Raw genomic sequence first — 21,988 nt, forward strand, 5'->3', positions numbered from 1 at the left:
ATTACTACGCCATGTTTGGCTACCATGAAAATTTTTTTTCCGTGCAATATTGGTTTATCACGGGGTGGGAGAGGCTAAGGTCTAGGAGGGTGGAAGAGGGAGAAAATTGAGAGGACACAACTGAATAGGGTGAGAATTGACTGAAAAACAGGGAAAAGGAATTCTCTACTCAAAGAAGAGTGAGTTTCCAATACAATGCCTTTTCCAATGGTTTTGAACTTCTCACAAGATATACAAATAATATATGAGAGATGTATTAATAAATCATGTGTAATTCAGAAAATTCTGGTTTAATTCGAAAAATGCAAGTTTTTTTTTTTAATCATTCAGGATTTTTAAATTTTAATACGTGGCATAGTAAATTAGTGGGGATTTCAAGAATTTTTTCAATTATTATGAGAATTTTGCAATTCTGGTCTTGAATAACAAATGCCTATGATTCATATTCAGCAGGGAGAAATCCCATCCAGTTACTAGATGACAACGGCTACTTTTAGCAAGTGGTAACATTTTTTGACAGCGGCCGACTCCGTTTGGTTGCTAAGGGGTGGCTTGGAGAGTAGTGGAAAGTGAAGTCAAAAGGAGGAGACAAGCATTTTGATTTGTCTAGAATTAACTTGGATAATAGTGTATTTGGGCAATGTATTTGGATGCTCCAGATTCTATATACACATTGCTTCGCATATGATGGAGATCGACGGTGGATACAGGTCGCCGGCCACGAACAGCAAAGGGTTCAAAACAAACTCCTTCATACCTTTTTTTTAGTAAAAGTCGAGGTAGAGTCTACATATTGATAACCAGAAGAGGAGAGAAAAATCAACTTCTGTTTCTACATATATAACCAAGCTTAAGCTTATAAACAGAAGCCTAAAAATGAAACATGTTTTCAGGTGTCATTAACACTCGCATTTGAGAAGGAAACAGAGACTATATAATCCTATAAATATATCTGAAAACATTTGGCCAACTTCCTCACTAAATATACAGATGAAAGGGAATTCTTACTTGAGGACGCGGGCCAGATCAGGATCATCCAAATCGAGATCCAACCATCCTTGCAAGCGCATGTACTCGATATAATGGTCAGGTGGCTTTATTGCACGAGGATTTTTTGGAGCAAAGTTTTGCACCCTTTCTACGTCCCGGGCTAGCCATCTAACAAATGCCCGGTCCAGCGGAGGGGCAACCTTCACTAGAATCTCTTCATTTTCTTGCTTTGCTGGCTTGTTTCCCATCTCAAAAAGAACCAATCAAACTCAAGAGTTTTCACTGTCTAATTTTGTTGCCTTCAAGATGTGCGAGAACCAAACCAAGAATCTGGGGGAAAAAATGGCAACAAGACATAGTTTAAATAAAGAAAAAATGAAGGTGTCCCATGAGGACACTGCAAATTGATTCCCAGCCCAATCCCCACCATAGAGAATCACCCAAGGTGTAAAAAGCACATTGATGAATCAGTCGCAACCACCTTATTGATGCCCTAAAAATGGATGGTTAGAACAAAGAAGGTCCATTCACAGACCACAGATAAAATGGTTAGGATCAATCACATATCGTGTTTATTGTGCATTGGTTATCCATGGTGAGAGCCAACAGATGATTGATCCTCTAGGTCATTGGAATGCTATACCATGTGTACAGTAGCGATGCGAGGGACACAGTTATGCTGTGTCCTGTTAATACATAACAAGTGGGGAAGAGTAACTCTGTGAAGGGTAAATATAATTATTATTTATCGACTTTTAAATAGATCCGTGGAAGATAAAATGCAGGATTGGTTAGAAGACATGAAGGATAAATACCCTAACAGTTTGAAATTTGAAGTATTACAAATAAATAGATGAATACAATTTTATTTTCTTTCCCATTCATAAAGCTTAATTCAATTAAAATGGAAGAGATATTCAAAGCTCAAGAAGATTCTGTTCATCAATCTATAAGTAACCAGGACTGCATCCTAGTAGGGGATGCCTAAAAAATATAGCAGGCCGATATGGGATGAAAAAATGGGAGATTGGCTTTTGGCACCAATCATGGACTCCGAGAAGCCAATTTATTGTGATGGTTGAATTGCCTCCAATCTGTAGGTTATCCAGCCAAGTGCATCATCCTCGCATACCTCGATGAAATCTGGGCAGATGGGGCACTGGCACAAAATAGCATGGCAGTGTATATCTCCCATAAAGTTCTTAGTTAGAACTAAGGGCATACCAGCATGTAACGGGGTTTTCTTAACTAAACTATCGTATCTAGTTGATGAAATGCTCAAGCAGCTTCAAAGTGACAAGAACTCAAATTTTGTCTAAAATTTCTTTTGAATTCACACATTCAAATGGGGATGAATGACAAAAAGTTTATAAATAAGCTCATAATTCAGTAAAGACGATCTAAGAGGAAATGGCAGACCAAAATCCAAAAGTAGGTCTGAAGGTGATCGAAGCATTCTATGCTAAAGTCAATGGTGGGCTCAACATTGCCACAAAAGTTGACAAACATAGTTGTGATAATTTATGATGATTTACAATGGTTTTGTTTTTTTTGGCAAAGTTTAAGTAGATTTTGGTGGACCTCATGTAGTGAAAGCGTGGATAGTGTTTTTGGGGTGCAAGACCCTAATTTTATTTTGAGTTTCTTTAAAAAAGAAATTAGGTTTTATTCAAGTTGATCTAAGGGCTGAAATTGATCCTATGGCGATGGTTAGGATTAAACTAAGGTTTTAATGTGTTCTAGGCCTCTATATATCCATAAAGTTTTGATTTATTTTCTAGAAGGTTAAGTTAATGAATAGTTATGAAATTTCCCTTTTGGGTTTTACCCACCTTGGTCATGATCGATCAAATATGTTGTCATATTTTCTCTACAACTGTTTGTGAAGATGTATTGGATTGTTTGTGTGATTGTTCAATTTTTACTTTTGGTCCTAGTAGATTAACTTGGATCAAATTTAACAATAAACTGAAAAAACTCAGGCAAAATATATTCAATAATGATCCCATGGAGTTAGACCACAACTAATACATGTTAAGTTTACTGAAAAATGTATTATCCCTCGTCAAATCTGTTAGAAGAGATAAATGAAGGCAATTGTCCAAATCTATTTGTGTTGGTTGAGGCAAGGAGTGGACCCCCATTGGTTGAATAGTTTGATAGTACAAAGGATACAAAAACGATATCTATGTATGAAATGACGAGGCTGCATGTCTGAGTAGCAAATGGGATAAGCAGCTTGTAATTATCCTCTACTTTATTCTAATTAGATGCAACTTTAAGGCAAAGTTTAGGTAAGTATCTTAATAAAGATAACTAAGATAAATTTATCCATTCAATGACTTATGGACATTACCAACTTTAAAACTCCGTTGATATGAAGCACAAACCAAAAAAAAAGTATTTGTGAGCTAAGATGGAAAGGAGATATAAGAAAAGGAGATTTAATAAATTTATCCACCCAATGACTTATGGACATTACCAACTTTAGAACTCCGTTGATATGAAGCACAAACCAAAAAAAAAGTATTTGTCAGCTAAGATGGAAAGGAGTTTTAAGAAAACTTCAGGTAAACACGATGTGCATACCTTTTTTTTAATGGTACAAAATATGCATACCTTTCATTAGGATATTAACAAGTGTGGCAATATAGGTTCTTGTTTGTGATTATCAGAATTGATAAAACATTACGTATTGACCTTAAAAAGATTACATATTGGCCACCCTCTGAAATAAAAGACTAAAGATCTAGATTGAGATAGTGGATCGGAAGCATGGATACATAGAAAGGATTTCCTTTTCTCATCTTATAACAGTAGATTGATTATGTGACCTTTCTGGATCCACATCTTGAGGAGTGAATCAAAATCACACATTCAGTTAGGCTGCATTGGGATTACTGGAATCAAGAATCAGAATCGGCATCCTAATCCGATTCCTATTCATATTACTTGGAAATGGAAAGGAAAAAAATAAAAAAATAAATTAAAATAATCAATAAAAATTTCATCCTGGTAGGAGTGGAATCAGATTACAACCTAATGGGGCAGGAAACAGTTTCCAGCATTTTTTACCATTTAATTCCATCTCACTGTCATTTCCATCCCTTCATTTCATTCATTTTTTTGAACCACATGCTGGAATCGGAATATGATACCGATTCCAGTCTTGATTCTGGCAATCCAAACACGCCATTAGGGTATTGGAGAGAAGCTTCCAAACTAGGTGGTCTTGGAATCTGAAGAAGATGAGATTTTGGTCATGCTTTGCTGGGTTGGCAGAGGTAATAAATTGGCCAAACTGTGAAATTCACCTAAATATATTTTATTCAAAAATGATTTTTTCCATGAAAGGCGATGCAGGAAAAGTGCAATGACCCCTCTGCACAGGTGATAACAAAACGGATACTAAAATTTAAATAACCTCCAGATGGAAAGTCTGTGATGAATAGAGCTAGATCTTTGGTGTGGCATTACAATTGGATCATTTCATTACCGCAACTTGCTTAGATTCATACAGGTAAGCAAACTAGCATGGCGGATTGTTTTGACATATGGAGGAACAAATCATCCTACAATTCTTGTATCAAGCCGCCAAGGTTCCATATAGTCATGAAACTATGGTTGCACAAATCTTCTAAATAGATTACCTGACGCAGAACGGATACGGCAAGATCACTATACATGCGGCTCTAGTTCCTTTTCTCATCTGATACCATGGTGATGCAGGACAGCCAACCAAGAACAATTCCCTCTAGGCTTAGGTTCGAATCTGGGTCAAATAGATGATGGGCGTAGTAAGGGCAGGCTTGAGTAAGTTCTGGGATGGGATTTCAAGACTGTAACAGGTTTTTGAGTAGGGTACAGATCTGGACGGATCTGTTAAATCTGGATAAGTTATGGGTGTAGGCATGTTTGATGGGAGAGGGAAAAGGGTAAAGACTTCAGGTTACAGGCTCAAGTAAAGGACTCTTCAAACCCACTAAAACTCCTAACTCATCACGAAAACTAACTTCAAGTCCCATAAATACAAGAACTCCCTCCATAACAGACACTAACTTGGACTGTACTTGACTATGGAACCACAACTTCAAAACTGACGGAGCCCATGATGTGATCTGATTCCGCAGTTTGATGTAGATTGTAGACATGGGAAGCAGCCTTGGAGTATAGGTTTCTTTTAGTATAGAATAGTTTTATTTCTCTTTCATTCATGTAGTAGGTACAGTGTGAGATAGTATGTGTGTGTTGCTTAACGGGTGTGCACTTGTTTAAAGGGGTGCACACGTGTTAGAGTTTAGTGCATGTTGAGTGTCTTGTGAGTGTAGTGTGTAGTTCTTGTGTTATACATGTAAGGGTGAGAGGTGATGTAGCATGTGAGGGGGAAAATAATATAAAGACGTGCACAAATAGAGGAGGAGATTAGTTGCGACATAAGCTGAGAGCCAGCTAGTTGATGTCACCTAGGGTGCTAGATGTCAACCAATCGCTTTACCAAATCAGCCATGCCGGTTGGTCCCATCCATCACACTTCAAGATCCCACTCTTACATCTATAAATAGAGGGGAGAGCTCCTTATTTCGGAAGTTTTTGAGATCCAAAAATTTCATGAATTGGAGTGGAAGTTTGGTGTGGAGCCTTGGGCTCACCTAGGAGAATTTTTCTCCATGGAAGAGAGAAGAGGATCTTTGAGGTAGGAGCCTCTTTCCTCCTTCCCCTTCCTGGTGTATCTCACAACTGTAATTGAGTCCCATATATTGGACTGGAAACTATTCAATTAAACTCCTCTCTGCTTACTTTTGAAGTTGATTACCTAGCTCATTCAAGATCATTAGAAGCTCCTCCTTAAACTCGTGCTTCCGCTGGTAACAAATCACATCAAATGGTACCAGAGCAAGCTCCTCCTTAGATTTTAACTAACTGCCACCTCATCCTTGTGAACCCCACCACCCCAACCCCTATACCCTGCGAGTGAGCCCCAAACACCACCCCCACCGCTAACTACTCATAGAATCCATAACTGCATTACTCATGTACGCACGCATGACTCTAAACTCGGAAAAAACTATAACAGATACTAACGTGGACTGGCCCAACAGATGATTGTTGTATCATAAGTCCATTGATTGAACGTGCATGATTGTCCAATTTGTTTTAATGTTAGAGCACGGTCTATCCAACATCTTGACATATTTCAATCACATGCCCACATAGGGTTGTGGACAGACAATTTGCAGCACACGCACGAGTGCACGCGCGCGCGCGTGCACACACACACACACACAAAAATCTACCTTAAACATACTGACTAAAATGTTTTGAAGGTTTATGGTTTTAACTCTGCTACTGAGGGTTGAAAGCTACAAAAGCTTCCATCTGTGGTGCAATTTATCTGAATACCGTCTAATTGTTTTACTTTTCTCCTTATTTCAGTTTCTTTCTTGAATTACAAGTTCATAATAGCAGGAAATAGAAGTCTGAAACGTCTCTCTCCTTTTAGCCTTAACCAAACCCTAAAATCCGATAAGATTTTGTATGACAAGAAAAAATTAAGCGAATTGTAACTATGTAGAAACATGAACAGAGCAATAAAAGAATGCTCCGTTCACTCATCGGGAAAGGAAAGGAAAGGCAAGGGAAGTAATCTGACTTGGCGAAATGGAAAAGAAAGGAAAAGAAACCTGACAGAAAACCTGTCAGATGAGCGTTTTGTTGCCAGGAAACCTAACAAAAACCTGACAGAAGAGTTACGGGAAGTAAAACACAAATATGTCTGATTCAGACCAGGCAGACTATATTTAATGATGGAATAATTCACGATAAATAAAAAGAAAAAGTAAGGCCATTCCATTTCGACAAAAGACCCACACCTTCTCTTGGATTTTCATAACCCTGTTGTGCAAAAATAGGATATGCATTTGAAATAGATGTCCTAGTTATTACATATATCATGATCGATACGGAAATGAATCGAGCACACGCACGCGCACACACACAAAAAAATCTGCCTTAAACATACTGACTAAAATGTTTTGAAGGTTTAGGGTTTTGACTCTGCTACTGAGGGTTGAAAGCTACAAAAGCTTCCATCTGTGGTGCAATTTATCTGAACACCGTCTAATTGTTTTACTTTTCTCCTTATTTCAGTTTCTTTCTTGAATTACAAGTTCATAATAGCAGGAAATAGAAGTCTGAAATGTCTCTCTCCTTTTAGCCCTAACCAAATCCTAAAATCCGATAAGTTTTTGAATGACAGAAAAAAATAAGCGGATTGTAACTATGCAGAAACATGAACATAGCAATAAAGGAATGCTCCGTTCACTCATCGGGAAGGGAAAGGAAAGGAAAGGAAAGGGAAGTAATCTGACTTGGCGAAATGGAAAAGAAAGAAAAATAAACCTGACAGAAAACCTATCAGATGAGCATTTCATTGTCAGGAAACCTAAAAGAAACCTGATAGAAACTAACATAAAATACAAAAACATGTGTTCAGTTGCACAGAAACTCAATAGAAACTTGTTAGACATCATGTAAAACATAAACTGTGATAGTCATAACATGCAAAATGGGGGCCACATAGATCCTACGCCACAAATGTATCCAAAATAAGTGGGTCCAACATATATTTGACAATCTTCAGATCAAAATAAGAAAACTATCACAATTAAAAGATGAAAAATGACCATGACAATGAAATAAACAAAATGGCTAATAATGCACTAAAACTAAGCTGATTTTAGTATTTAACGTTAAAATCAAAAAGAAAATACAAACAATGAGGGAGTCAAATACAAGGCAAAAGGCAACTGTAAACATCAAACATTTAAAGCATTCAACTAAACATAGCAGATAAGATAACCAAAAAACCCAAAACCCTACCCAACTGTAATGATATGCATTGCACAACCTAGGTGTAATGATATGCATTGCCCAATCCAAGAAAATGATAGGCACAAACTGAACACTAAGCTTGGGATGGACTAGCACAATCTTGGGATTTTCTGGAGATTTTCCTGGATTTAAACAATCTGGACATAAAGCTTGTGATGGACTTGCACAATCTTTAATTGTATGTACAATGACAGGCATTGCACAACCTGAACATTAATCTGAAATGAGTGATTTGGAAGTCCATCCTGAGAAAATCATTTAATTCCATGAATACAAGGAAAAACAAGATAAAATGAAGGTCATTGCACAATCCACAGATAATGAAAAGATTAATGTTCAGTGATTGGAGACTTTGACAAATATCATTGGTACAAGATGAAAACTAAATGTGGATTCCATTTGCCAGACCCAATTACCACTGCATTCCCCTCCCCTAAGCAAGTCACCATGAACATGACAGCACTATATGTCTTTTTATTTAGTCTGTCAATGAAAATCATGCACGTAAATTACTAAATTTAGTAAATACAACAATGCTAGCCGTTCCTAGAAAGAAGAAAACAAGAAAATTTATATTCTTTAAGTAAGTGAAGGTGGATTTTAGATGACAATGAAAATCCTCCTATCTTGACTTCAAAATACTGGTCTTACAAAACAAGAGACCGGAATCTACAAAAAAACACAAGCTAATTAAACAACATATATCAACAATTGATCAAGTAATAATCTTAAGAAAACACACATATTGGCATTTTTTTCACAAAAGACTTTACAATGATCCAAAACAAATAGGACCTAAAACAAATATTATTGGCATATTTTCACAAAAACAAAGCCCTGTTTGTTTTGGAATATGAAAACCAATTAAAACCACAAGAACTGATTATTATCAAAACCATATCAAAAGAAAAATTCCCATTAATTCCAGAACAAAAACTTGCCCTTTGCAAATTCGAACCCAAAACCTTAAATCCCAAAATAAGAACCCAACCCCTAAATCTAAACCCAAAATCCAAAACACTAAATCCGATTTCATAAAATCAGAAACCCTAAATCCTAAATCTCTCTGATTCCCACATCCGAATCAGAGAGAGAGAGAGAGAGAGAGAGAGAGAGAGAGAGAGAGTACGGACGAGGATTCCTCGGGGGAAAGGAAAACAAGTGAACACAGCAGAAAGGAAAAGCAAAGGTTTTTTTTTTAATTAATAAAGAGAAGAGACATTGGTGAAGAAAGAGCTCACCTCGGCCGAAAAAACCCTTTTTGCTCTTCTGGAAGTCTAGTTCTAATTCCAACGGCCCCATTTTTCATCCTTTATAATTGACAAACGTCCGAGTGAAATACTAACATGCGCCGCGACCGTAAAGAGTTACCATGCACCCATGTAATTTGGAGTTTTAATAGGGTGTAAGCCCTTATAGTCCCGAATTTTTCAAAAAGTACTGTACGGACAAATAATTCCTATGGAAATTATTTTTGGGGAAGAATCTATTCACGCTGTGTTCCATCACATGGACGGTTTGGATCATCCTATAGTGTGGTCCGTACAGTACTTTTTGAAAAATAGTATGTCTCGCGAGCTAGAATTACTTACACACCCACTATGCTTTGGTTACGTTACTTTCCTTTAGCTGCTGTTTGGACGTCCGACATAAAACACTAGACAATAATTTATATGGAAAACCAACCTGGGAAGTTTTCCAGCGTGTAGCCAACTCATATAGATTTTTTTAAACAAAAAAAAAAAAAAATCGTTATTTTCTAAGGGCATGTTCGATTGGCACCTAGATAAAGCCTTTTCCTTTCCATTCCTTTTCGAGAAAAAACTTTGTAACTTTTAATTCAATGAATATGAGAAGAGTTTTTTCTTAAAAAGGCAGTTCTTCTGTTTGAAAGAAAAATGGGTACGTATTTAAATGATATACTATGACCAATGGGGCATATATTATTTAACAGTACCCAGCATGGTTTTAAATTTCAGCCGAAATATCAAAATTTCGGCTCGGATGGAAACCGGAATCACCCAAACCTGAAATTTTCAGCCAGAGTACCAAATTTCGGCCCAAAATTCGGAAATTTAGGTAATTTCCGCTGAAATTTCAGGAAAAAATTATTTTTTTAAAGTTTGTATGCAAAATATCGATAATTTTTGCCAAAATTTTGGATATCAGTGGGGACCGAAACTGAAATCACTAAAACCCGAATTTTCGGCTAGAGTACCAAATTTCGGCCAAAATTTTTGAATGAATGTGATTTTTGAGCTTTTTTAAAGTTTGTATACAAAATTTCAGTAATTTTGGCCGAAATTTTGGTGCAATAATGAAATTTGCTTTGATTTTTTTACATGGCCGAAATTTGAAACCGAAATTTCAGTTACTTCAAACGAGTGTAATGAACCCATGCATTAAAACCTTTTATCTTTGCTCCACATATCTCAGTGGTTTACAATTTCAGTTACTTCAAATGTAAACATTCACTCAGAGAGCTGAATCTTTTCGTATAATCATGAATCCAAATGCAAAATCACTACTTCTATTCTAATTTCGAGTTCTAAAACTCTTCACTCTAAGCCCGAACGGAAGTGAGGGAGGAATTAAAAAACGGAATGGAAAAAAAAATCAAGCAATAGGTGAGGATCTTTGGGCTGTGTGGTGTAATTGCAGAGGAAGGCGAGGTCTATGTTGGCATCATCACATGCTTTCCAATTCATGTAGAGGGGGGGGGTGGTTTGAAAATACCCAATCGATGAATGTCCGATAGTTCTTTTCGGATGGAAAGGAAAGCTCGAATCAGAATGGGCATCACATTCCAATTCCTAGGGCTGGTTATTCGGTTATAACCGAACCGAAATACTAGTTTTTCATTAACCGAAAAAAAATTCGGTTAGGGGATTTTAGTAACCGAAACCGATTTTTTTGGGTTTGAAACTAACCAAACCGAAATATTTCTTCGGTTGGTTCGGTTAGTTTGGTTATAACCGAATAAGGCGCACTCAGTTTTGAAGCTATCAAACCCAAAGGTAGAAAAAATAGAGGAAACAGATTCAAAGTTTTCAAAATAGTGACAAATTCGAAGCTTTCAAACCCAAAATTGACAAAATGATAGATTCGTTCTCCAACATTGAAATAGAATCTAACTTCGAAGCTTTCAACCCAAAATAGAGATAAACAGATTCGACCACTACAAAATAGAGAAACACAAATTTGAGCTTTTGAAACCCTAAAAAAAAAAAAAAATTACTAAATGGCGAAGAGGCTTGCCGGAATTGGAGACTTGGTCAGTTTCGGTTCCTCAAGAGAGATTGTAAAAACGCACAAACCCAAAAACCCTTGTAGAACGTGAAAGGCACAAACCCAGAAACCCTATTTGATTGGCACAAACCCTAGCTTGCAAAAACTTGGAAAGTAGAAACCCACAAGGCCACAACCCACAAAGTCACAAACCCAAAAACCCTTGTTGAAACTTGAAACCCACAATCTCGTTGTCCGATTGAACCCACAAACCCTAGTAACAAACCCTAGCTTGCTCTCTTTCTGTTGAAGGCGGTGGTCGTCTTCGATTCTTGGAGAGTTGGAGGCAGTGGCCGGCCCGCCGGAGTTGTTGAATCGAACGTCTTCTTGATTCGGTTGAAGATTAAACGGAATGCACAAACCCTAGCTTGCTCTCTTGAGTCTTGAGAGAAAACCATAAAAAGAGTGAAGTTGAAAAACTGTATAAGAGAGAGACGAGACTCGAGACTCGAGAGTATTTAGAGTAATGAAAAACTAAAAAGTCTACAATAGCCTTCATCATGATCCTAGCCGTCCATTTAACCAACTTATGCTGCTATGTTTTTAGAATCTAAATTTTTTTGGCTATTTATGTATATTTCAGTTTTTCGGTTATTTACCGAATTTATATTTGCATAACCGATACCGAACCGAAAACCGAAATTTCAATGTCATTGCAACCGAAACCGAACCGAATGAGAAAAAAACCGAATTGATAACCGAAATTTATTTTGGTTCGGTTCGGTTCGGTTATTCGGTTAATACTGAATAATGAACAGCCCTACCAATTCCCATCTTAAACAGAATTATCATTCTCATTCTAATGTTTGGGTAAGCATTAGGAATGAGAGAAAGAGAGAGAGAGGTAGGAGAAATTTTTTTGGTAGTCCTGAATTTGAGCTGTTTTCTACCATTCTATATTCAAGAAATCTCTAAAAAAAAGAGAAACTAGAAAGCCAACTGTTTCGTCGGCTTTCTGTGGACCCCGATCCGAGGACGGGGAGGGAACAGGTCCCTACCACCCTCTGGATCTCCACAAAGTGAAGGAGAGCTCTGCCAAGGAACTCTCGAAACAGGTGCCACCCTCACAGCATAGCATGAGTGGCGATACAAAAAGAATGAGATACATCCTGATCCGGAGCCAGGGCTCGAAACCAAGATATATCTGAAAATAACTCAGAGTCGCCATCCATGGACATGCCATGGAACCAAAACAAATGCTCTGTTTGCAATAGATAACCAGAGATACAAAAGGTCCGTGCCTGATGACGAATGGAGAAGGTCCGAAGAGCACCCCCAATTCGCCCGAGTGCGAACACTTGGTCTCTTATGCCATTTTTTATTAACCTCGAAGAGTTTCAAGCGAAAATCATATAAACTGGGAACACGCATCTCCGAGAAAACGTCTATCTAATCATGCATGTCTCGGAGATGAAAATAAGCACACACAAAAGAACCGAAATAAATGCCACATAATGATAACTAGGTTATGAGTGATATGCCTAACAGGTGTCTAAGTTCTGGTGGACGAACACATGCATGCTACAGCTAAAGGTATAGGTCTGCACAAGAAAGTAAGAAAGCACAACAAAATATACAATATAACACAACTCAACAAATCCTAAGACTCTAAACGATTTAGCCCGAGTCCTCGGATAGTCTGATGTTCATCCAAAGAAGCCTACGTATCCCCGCCTCCACGAGAATCAAGGCAACGTAGTTCTTCGCGCCTATTCTAAGCTAGGATGCCTAAGACACCTAGACCTCTATCTTAGACTCGATCTAAAAAGACCGGACCAATTATTAAAGTTTATTGTACGATTATTTAAATTCCAGTGAATTGTGAATTTTAGGACACCCTATATGCCCTAACTAAATGCAGGTTAGCCCTAAGCTAATGCAGGTGGTTCCTACAACCTATGTGTAACTAGGCTGTGTGTCCTAAGGGAAACAATGGGTTCACTAGCGTATCCAAGACCTAGTCATCAGTCGGCGATGTGAATCGCCAACTGACCGGACGGAGGCGCTCCTATAACTCTAGGACAAACCCCTAACTCTAACACAAACACAAACAAACCACACAACACATCAAAGACAAACTCTTAACTCTTAACTCTAAAACTCTCTATCTAGGACAAACTCCTAACTCTAGAGGAAGATCTTGTTGAAAACAAGGTTTTAAAGGTTTTTGAAGAAGGTTTAAAATATTATTTACAAAAGTTTGGCTGGACTTGGGATAAAAATCCCGAGCTGCACTACGTACCTCGTGAGAGAGGATCAAGCCAACGTAGTTCGAAACGAACTCTCAAACTACGCTTCTAAAAGAAACACTCAACACTTTAGATTTTTTTAAGGTTTTTTATATTTTCAAATGTTTTTGATATTTTTAAAGTTTTCAAATGTTTTTGAGTTTTAAATTTCTAATGTTTTTGGATTTTAAAGCTTTTCCAATGCTCAGGACCTTTAGATGAATTCACTCTTACAGAGAACAAACAAGCATAACCATAAACTAGGGCAAAGCCCTAAAGCAAAAAGGGGAAACCCCAAACAAGCAACTAACGCCTCAAAGAGACGAACCACAACAAGAAAGATAGCGTCCCAAGAAGAGAGAAAACGGTCCAAGATCCCAAGCAAGCAAAGCTCTAATAAGACTGAGTTAGCCTCTAATCAAAGCGAAGAAAAAGGTTATCAAGCAAACTCAGATTTTCATTCAATTATTATAAAAATAAATCAAGTGTTAAGCAAAGAAGAATTTTCAATTAAAAAATACACAACCTATAGCAATCATAAAATGATAAACAACATAAATTAGTCCAGACCAGCCGCTGGATAGCCTAATAAAGCAAAAACAATATCAAACACTTCTATGCCCAACCACAAACACCACCTCAATATGAGGATGAAATCAGATGATGCTAAAGTAATCATCTGATATCATAATACACATGATAATATTTCTAATCCCGCCTTGAGATCAGACAGTACTCATGTCGATAATATCGAATAGAGTAGTCATCTGATCTCCTTCTTCCCTAAACAATTTAAAATAGAAAGGAATGAGTATAATAAGCTTTGAGATAATCTCACCTGAACACCATTTATTACCGTCTTCAAACCCTAACTCAAAGCTTAGTACAAGAGAAGAATATTAAAATTTTTAACAGATTATACAAATGCATGCAATGATATTTCTGATTTTTATAAATTTTGGTGCATAACAGGTGGCATCAACTTGTGCAGATTCAAGTGCAAAAAAAAACGGTGAGCCACAAAACACAAAGATGGGCTCCAAGTAACCTTATCATTGCCCAGAGAAGGGTTTTTTTTTTTTTTTAAAAAAAAAAATGGTTAAAAGAAAACCAAAAGGTTGGGTAGGCCTACTAAACAAAAGAGGGGAGCGCTACTTGGATTGAGCAAGTCCCCTAAAGATGGGCTTGGGCTATCGCCTTCATCGCCTTATCACTGAATGGGGCTACTAATATCTAAGAGGCATCTAAAAGACTAAGCAAGTCTACTATACAAATGAGGGGAACGCTACTTGGACTGAGCAAGTCCCCTAAGGATGGGCTTGGGCTATCGCCTTCATCGCCAAACAGATACAAGTCAATCGGAGGAAATCTCCTTGGGGCAGATCGCGTTAACCTGCCCCAAAGGCTTGCATGCAACTCCTTCAGTTCACATTGCAGCACTGGACATAGTCAAAACCAAAAGGAAATGCCCACATGGGACGAGGCTTCAATGCAGACAACTAAATAGAACAGACGAAAACATTAAGTAACATAGGTAGGACAACAAATGGCGCAACTCTATCCATTCATCTGCAGGCCAAAACAGCCACAAGAAAAACCTGCCAAAGGTTCCCCCTCTCAATACTTTTCGCCAAATTTCTGGTCGAGGACCAACATAAAAGGTTATTCAGATTACGCCCAAGAAGACAACAAAGTGTCTAGATAGCTCCACATGTACACTGAAGTTGTATAGACAAACATAGCATTTTGTAAAATGAAAAGCCCATACTTCAGCAAAGAAGCTGAGTTTATGCAATTGTAAGAACATGATAGAGTGAAACGCTATTCTAAGCCAAAAGATAGCAGAAAGCCAAATAACCTGTCGTAACCCAAATTCCAATAAAGCATTCGCCCCAACCATTAAACTACAGTTACACTAGTCTCCTTTCTATATAACAAGGAGAAACAAGCCAGCCACTATAGATGATTACCCAAGCATCAGATTATTGGCCATATTAAATCCATTTTTCAAAGCTTTTGGAAACTGATTTAAGACATGAAAACAATTTTTAATCATGTATCAAATACCTTAAAGGAATTGGTTTATAGTGACATAGAAGGCGCGCAAGACATAGAGTTATCATTTACAGACCATCACCAAAATTCGAAAGGGATTCAAGGTTGAAAGGTATCCAAACAAACATGGCAAATGCTTTAATTCCCATTAATTGCCTCGTATGGACATCAATGAAATAATTTTCAACATGACGCGCAAGTTTTTCCAGCTACTGGAATTGAATTCACAAGGCTTAGAACAGATATCCAAACAGATTCCGGATTTAGGACAATGAATGCTTGGATTCAAAAGAAAATTTCAAGGATCAAACAATGGAACTGAGAGCGACCGGACTCTTAATAATCCAAACCCAAAATTCATCAAATTCTACAAAATTTGCCGAAGAACCAACCATGAACGAGAAAACATGAATTTGAACAGCCATGTTGGCCTTAACCATAACTGACTTAGTAAAGTCTTGCTCGAACCAAACTGTAGAATTGAGAGGAAATTGCAAACCAAAATGCTATGAAAATCAAAATTAAAATATAAGAGCACGGAGGATAAAGGGGCAAGTTGTACCTTCCTGAATGCTACCCTGCGAATCTTCTCGATCTTTTGATCAAGGGCGAAAATGCCGCGGGGCAAAGATGGTTGCGGCTTGATGCGAAAGAGGCGATGACGATGGCAAATGATGATGAAGCTCGTGAAGACAAATGCCGGACACTGGCCAAAGGCGAGGAAATTGAACCGGCCAGATTAGGGAGTTGATTGCTGGATTCCAGTAGAGCTACCCGAATCAATTGAATTGGACGGAGTCCGACGGATTCGCCGGAGATAGGAGAAATAAGTACAAATTTGGGGTTTCTATAGAAGCAGCAGAGAAGATGGAAATGGAATAAGAGGATGGATGTGATGATGATGATGATAAAAAATGGTGTAGAGGTGGTGTTCGGGTGCCGGCCGGGGATCTAGTTGTGGAGGAGGAGACGGCTTCGCCGGATTCCGGTGAAATATGACCGGAATCAATGGATGGGAGAAACAAAAAAATGATGTCTGTTGATGGGATTAATGAGATGGGTTTTGGATCCGAAGTAGAGGCAACGGTGGGGAAATTGGTAGTAGAAATGGGTTTAATTGGAGATGAGATGGGGTTTTTGGCAGTGGAGATAGTTAGATGAGGTTTGCAGAGGTAAAAATATAGAAGAAGAAGAAGAAGAAGGTGGGATGGTAGCTGAGATGGAGGTTGTGAAGGTTGAAAATGGTGGTGGGGTTTAGGTTGGGTAGAAATGGGTTTGAGGGTGGGGATCGAGCCGGATTTGCAGAGGAGGATTTGGGGAGAAGATGGGGTTTGATGAGAAAATGAAAAATGGGTTTGAGATGGAGATGGATATGGGGTTCTGGGGTGAAACAATGGTCGGAATCGATGGAGGTTGTGGAGGTAGCCGGTCGATGGTGTGGTGGTGGAGGTGGAAAAAGTGGATCTGGCCTGTAGCGGTGCCGGAGGAGATGGAATTTGTGGCCGGCCGGAGTTAATGGAGAAGAGGGTAGGATTTCGAGAGGTGGTTTGAGAAGAGGGTGGTGGCTAGTGGTGGTAAGGGTTTAGGGAAGAAGAAGATACCTGGTAGTGGTGGTCTGAGGTGGGGAAGAAAAAGGTGGAGGCGGCCGAGCGGAGCTCCAGCTGAAGATGGTGGTGAGAACCAATCGGATTTCCGTTGAGAATGATGCCGGATTCCGTGGAGCTTGTGGCTGGAATGGGGTGGAGATGGGTTTAAGAGATAAAAATGGGTTTCTACGGAGGTGGAAGGATGGAGGTTGTCGGATTTGGGTCGGAGAGGGCCGGATTCCGGTGGTAATGGTCGGGGGTTTGGTGGTTTGGGTGATGGAAGAAGGTGGCTCTCCTTTTTCTCCTTCTCTCTCTTTCTCTCCCTCTGCAATTTTCTACGAAAATGAGCTTTTTTTCTTTTTTTTCCTTTGCTTCGATGGCTTTTTTTTTTATACAAAAGAAAAGATGTAATTAAACACGCCCCTTTTCTACTTGGACAACCACCTCTAGTGTAATTTTTAGCAATTTTTTAACTGGCAGGGGGGTGCCCAAGAAGAAAACGAGAAATGATATATTTGATACCCCCAAACCTTCCAGGACACCCCCCTTGGCAAATTTAGGACAACTATTATTCCGCAAGAGGCGGCCCAAGCAGAAAACAGGGGGAAAAAATTTGCAAAAAATATCTTCTTTGAAAAAATGATCTCAACCGTTAAAATCACCTTTTCACTCAATGGCTGAGATCAAAAGAAACATAACCAACTAAGATTCCCTCTAACTAATCCTAGTCCTAATCACTCACTAACCTAGCTTAGGGCTTAATGGTGACTTGGAGAAGAAGAAAAGCATCTTCGCAAATTACGAAATTGCCCTGGTTCAAGATAATACACCCCTCAATTAAGTTGTACACTAATCTGCATACCCCTATATCTCCACGGACAGCCCGCCATGGCTAATTTGAACTGGTTTTTGAGATTCCAGCACAACCCCTTTTCTGGCTAAATCGCCACTCTTCTGAACTTGCCCCACGACACTGTCTTAGCTTGTTTGCTAGGCAAACGGGCTCGGATCGCGATGAAATTTTACAGGGACCTTGGTGGGACCCTAAGCTAACCTAGGGCACAATTTGGGACCTTAGAACACTAATTTATTAGGACAATTATCTAAAACAAGACATGAAAGGGTACGGTCAAAATGGGGTGTCTACAGATGCCCCTCTTTGTCAGAGTGTGCTTGTCACACGAATGGCGAAGCCGATAAGACAACGCATTTTGGCCGACCTGGCTTTAAAAGATTAAATTTTGGATTTTTGGTTTTGAAAAAGGTTTACACAAAAGCAAATTGGCGAAATAGCTTCTCACCGGACTCTAACTCTGCAAATGTACTCGTGAGATAGTCCCTCACCGACTCTTAACTCGGTGCTCGCATCAAAAATTGAAGATTTTGATTGATAAATTAAACCAGGAATCACTCAACTAATTACTGGGAGCTAAAACGGGTAAAGATTATTTGAGAAGACTCAAATTTTCGATACTGGATTACAAAACGGGTAGAGAATGTTTGAGAAGACTCAAACTTTCAATACCGAATTTCAAAACGGGTAAAGAATGTTTGAGAAAACTCAAACTTTCGATACCAGATACAAAACGGGTAGAGAATGTTTGAGAAGACTCAAACTATCAATACCGGATACACCTGATACCGGATTACAAAACGGGTAGAGAATGTTTGAGAAGACTCAAATTTTCAATACCGGATTTCAAAACGGGTAAAGAACGTTTGAGAAGACTCAAACTTTCAATACCGGATTACAAGACGGGTAGAGAATATTTGAGAAGACTCAAACTTTCAATACCGGAATACAAGACGGGTAGAGAATATTTGAGAAGACTCAAATTTTCAATACCGGATTACAAGACGGGTAGAGAATATTTGAGAAGACTCAAACTTTCAATACCGCAATACAAGACGGGTAGAGAATATTTGAGAAGACTCAAATTTTCAATACCGGATTACAAGACGGGTAGAGAATATTTGAGAAGACTCAAATTTTCAATACCGAATTTCAAAACGGGTAAAGAATGTTTGAGAAGACTCAAACTTTCAATACCGGATTACAAGACGGGTAGAGAATATTTGAGAAGACTCAAATTTTCAATACCGGATTTCAAAACGGGTAAAGAATGTTTGAGAAGACTCAAACTTTCAATACCGGATTACAAGACGGGTAGAGAATATTTGAGAAGACTCAAATTTTCAATACCGGATTTCAAAACGGGTAAAGAATGTTTGAGAAGACTCAAACTTTCAATACCGGAGAGGATGATATCTCAAGCTTTTTATTCTAAAAAATGACGGTCAGGTCGCTCCTAACATAACCTCCTAGAGATCAGAGGGGAGGAAAGATAGCTAAAACATAGCACAACTGGAATAGATCTGGAAATCATAACCTTTACCACAGGTATAACTCAAAGGCATTTGACGAAATCTCGCGGGCATTGGCCCCTTTAAACAAATAAACCAAAACTCAGCCTATATTTTGAAAAAATGCAAAACTCAATTTTAAATTCCAACGAGGATTGGATTTTTCTGAAGAAACTGATCAATGAGCCTAGCTCGAAAAGGGATGTTTGAGCTTCTCTTATCTTTATTTGACAAGAATAGCCATCTCAACTCTAAAGTTTTGTTCGACGTCTTTTATGACTTGGGAAACCAAGTCATAAAAGATGCCCCTAGTATGATTTTATTTCCATTACAAGATTCATAAAAGAGCCAAATGCAAGGGTTCAACCTGAAAGGCTTTCATTTCAAAGAAATGCTTGAGGTTACAAAGCTTTTACAAATACAGGAAAATGGGTTCTGCTCAAAGCATTCTTCCTCCTGCACTTCGTGATAACATTCCGAATAAACTTGAAAAGTTGCCCCTTCTGAACTCTGCTCTGTTCGGCTCTGTCCGCAGGAGATGCAACTTCTTGCTTTTAAAGCTTATCACCCCAGCCTCAAGAGAAGTAAAGGCTAAACTTGACCTTAAAGACCTGACTTTGACCTGACAATGAAAGATTTTGACACACGATAAACGAGACTTTGACAAATGACAGACGAAAACTTTGACAAATGCACAACATAGACTCTAAAAGAGACTTAATCTACTTCTTAATTTGATAAATGTTTAAGGTGGTAACAGTCTACCGCTCTTAGGATCTTTTGAATACCGCATCTAAAAGTGTTTCATTCCTCTTTTCGGTATTTCAGTCATGGTTATTACCTCCTTTGGATTACTTAGCTTTAACCACTTTAACTTGAAGAAGTATCGAAAGAAATTATGCTGGCGCTTACTCAGACTCTGAAGTAATGCCCAAAACGGAAGCACAATCGGCTTTCAAAAGCCATCCTTTGTGAAATCCCTGCCATACTGAATTGCCCCTTTTAGGGTTTCGATTCAGCGGACCGCACACCTTAATTTTTGCCTGGACTGTCTGCCCTTGCAGCTTTTTCCATCCAGCAGGCTCAGCACCCTGATTTTTGCCTAAGCCGCCCTTTCAGGTTTTCAACTTAGCGGGTGAATGACCCTAACTTTTGCCTAGACCGCCCTTGCGGGTTTTCAGTCTAGCGGGTCCAAGACTCCATCATTTTTTTTTTTCACAAACCTGAGCCAATAACACCAGAAGGACTTTTAGGTAGGCATGGGTTCAAACAGGATGATATTTGGTAAGTTTTGAGCAATTAGACTGAATCTGGATCCTCCAGACTGCCTACGTATCCCCAAAGAAAACGGGAATCAGGTCCCGCGTAGTTCGAGGTTAATATCTTTTATGACGAAAGTCATAAAAGATGCCTGTGGTACCCTGATCCCGCGAGAGGGGCGTGGGGCGAGCCGCCGCGCTCTCTTCTCTTGGTCTCTCGTATCCACGCGATTGGCGTGTGTTTTTTAATTGTTGATTTTAATTCGTCTTTCCTGTGAACTTGGGATCACTAAGGCAATCCGAATTCCACACGAAAGAGACTGACAGAGTCGCCACCTAGATGTGGGATCTAGGACCCGAAATTAACCAGAAATCTAGACTCGCTACCTGGTTACGAGAATGGAAGGTATGGGGAGTTATCCGCCACATGCACCATTCCTGCCCGATAATCGGTCTTCGATTCCAAAAGCTAACTCTTTTAAATTTATTTTAAATGGCTCATTCAACTCTATGTTAATGTGCGAACTAAGTGACATGCATCCTATGATCTAATTTCAATGTGAATCCTAAATGTGTATCTTGATTTATTAATTTGTCTGGATTCAATCTAAGTGAAAGTTCTCCTAAAATTCTAATTTCATGGAAAGTCCTAAGTGATTTGATTAAGCATTTACAAGAAAATTAATATACAAAACACCACAATTTGTTTGTGGTGCCGACTCGCGGGTGGTATGCCATCAGACATCCAAGCTGCCTACGTACCCAAGCCTCACTGGGATCAGAGTCGACGTAGTTCGGTGCACCTAAGCTAAGCTACATATGCCTAACTCAACTAGGACACCGACTTAGACGGATTTGACTGTTTCAACAGTTTTAAGAGGAATTATTTAATTCAAGTTGAGGATTTTATTATCTTAGGATTTCATCTAAGATGCTATATGATTCTTATCTGAATGCAAGTTGTCCCTTAGACTAATGCAGGTTTGCCTACATCCTAGTTTACTAGGCTTGTCCTAGGGAAAGATCGGGTGACTAGTGTAACTAGACCTATGGTACGGTTGCTATACATAGCAAGCGTCCGTGATGAGGCTGGACTCCTAACTCTAGGACTCCCTAAAACTTAGGACACGACACAACACTAGTGTTCCTAAATTGGGCTCTAATGGTTCTTAGATTGGAAACCATAATCCAATGGTTCCGGAAGACTCGAGACAAATCAATTCAAATTCTTGAAGTTAATTAATTTCAGATTTCCTGGATTTTCGATTTATGGACACTTGAGGATTACCAATGGTTCTAGGGTTCACCAATTTCGGCCCAGAATAGC

At 38.8% G+C, this 21,988-nt stretch overlaps 2 protein-coding genes across 3 annotated transcripts in view; both read right to left on the reverse strand.

Annotated features, from left to right (window-relative positions):
• Nucleotides 1-815: 815 nt before the first annotated feature.
• On the reverse strand, nt 816-11,305 carry LOC143881892 (aspartyl/glutamyl-tRNA (Asn/Gln) amidotransferase subunit B). 2 transcript variants are annotated; one of them, XM_077385223.1, is made up of 2 exons: nt 11,140-11,305; nt 816-1,320 (listed from the first exon to the last, which is right to left on the reverse strand). In XM_077385223.1, the coding sequence occupies exon 2, from the start codon at nt 1,236-1,238 to the stop codon at nt 1,005-1,007; it is 234 nt and encodes a 77-aa protein (XP_077241338.1). In that variant the 5' UTR covers nt 1,239-1,320; nt 11,140-11,305; the 3' UTR covers nt 816-1,004. The 2 variants fall into 2 exon arrangements, with proteins under 2 accessions (XP_077241338.1, XP_077241337.1); XM_077385222.1 differs by lacking the exon at nt 11,140-11,305 and adding an exon at nt 9,123-9,274.
• Nucleotides 2,057-21,988, reverse strand: part of LOC143880569 (uncharacterized) — a 37,955-nt gene continuing 18,023 nt past the window's right edge. Inside the window, exon 2 of the mRNA XM_077383564.1 lies at nt 2,057-2,149. Within this exon, the coding sequence (XP_077239679.1) occupies nt 2,057-2,149 (93 nt within the window). The remainder of the gene's footprint in view (nt 2,150-21,988) is intronic.

Source organism: Tasmannia lanceolata, unplaced genomic scaffold (genome assembly GCF_043159265.1).
Source record: "Tasmannia lanceolata isolate RefF3 unplaced genomic scaffold, GAP_Taslan_0.1 ptg000007l, whole genome shotgun sequence".
In the NCBI taxonomy this organism is placed as follows: Eukaryota; Viridiplantae; Streptophyta; class Magnoliopsida; order Canellales; family Winteraceae; genus Tasmannia; species Tasmannia lanceolata.

What these genes read in the sequence shown, in the direction of transcription:
- LOC143881892 (XM_077385223.1), bottom strand. Translation starts at nt 1,238, where the DNA reads ATGGGAAACAAGCCAGCAAAGCAAGAAAATGAAGAGATTCTAGTGAAG.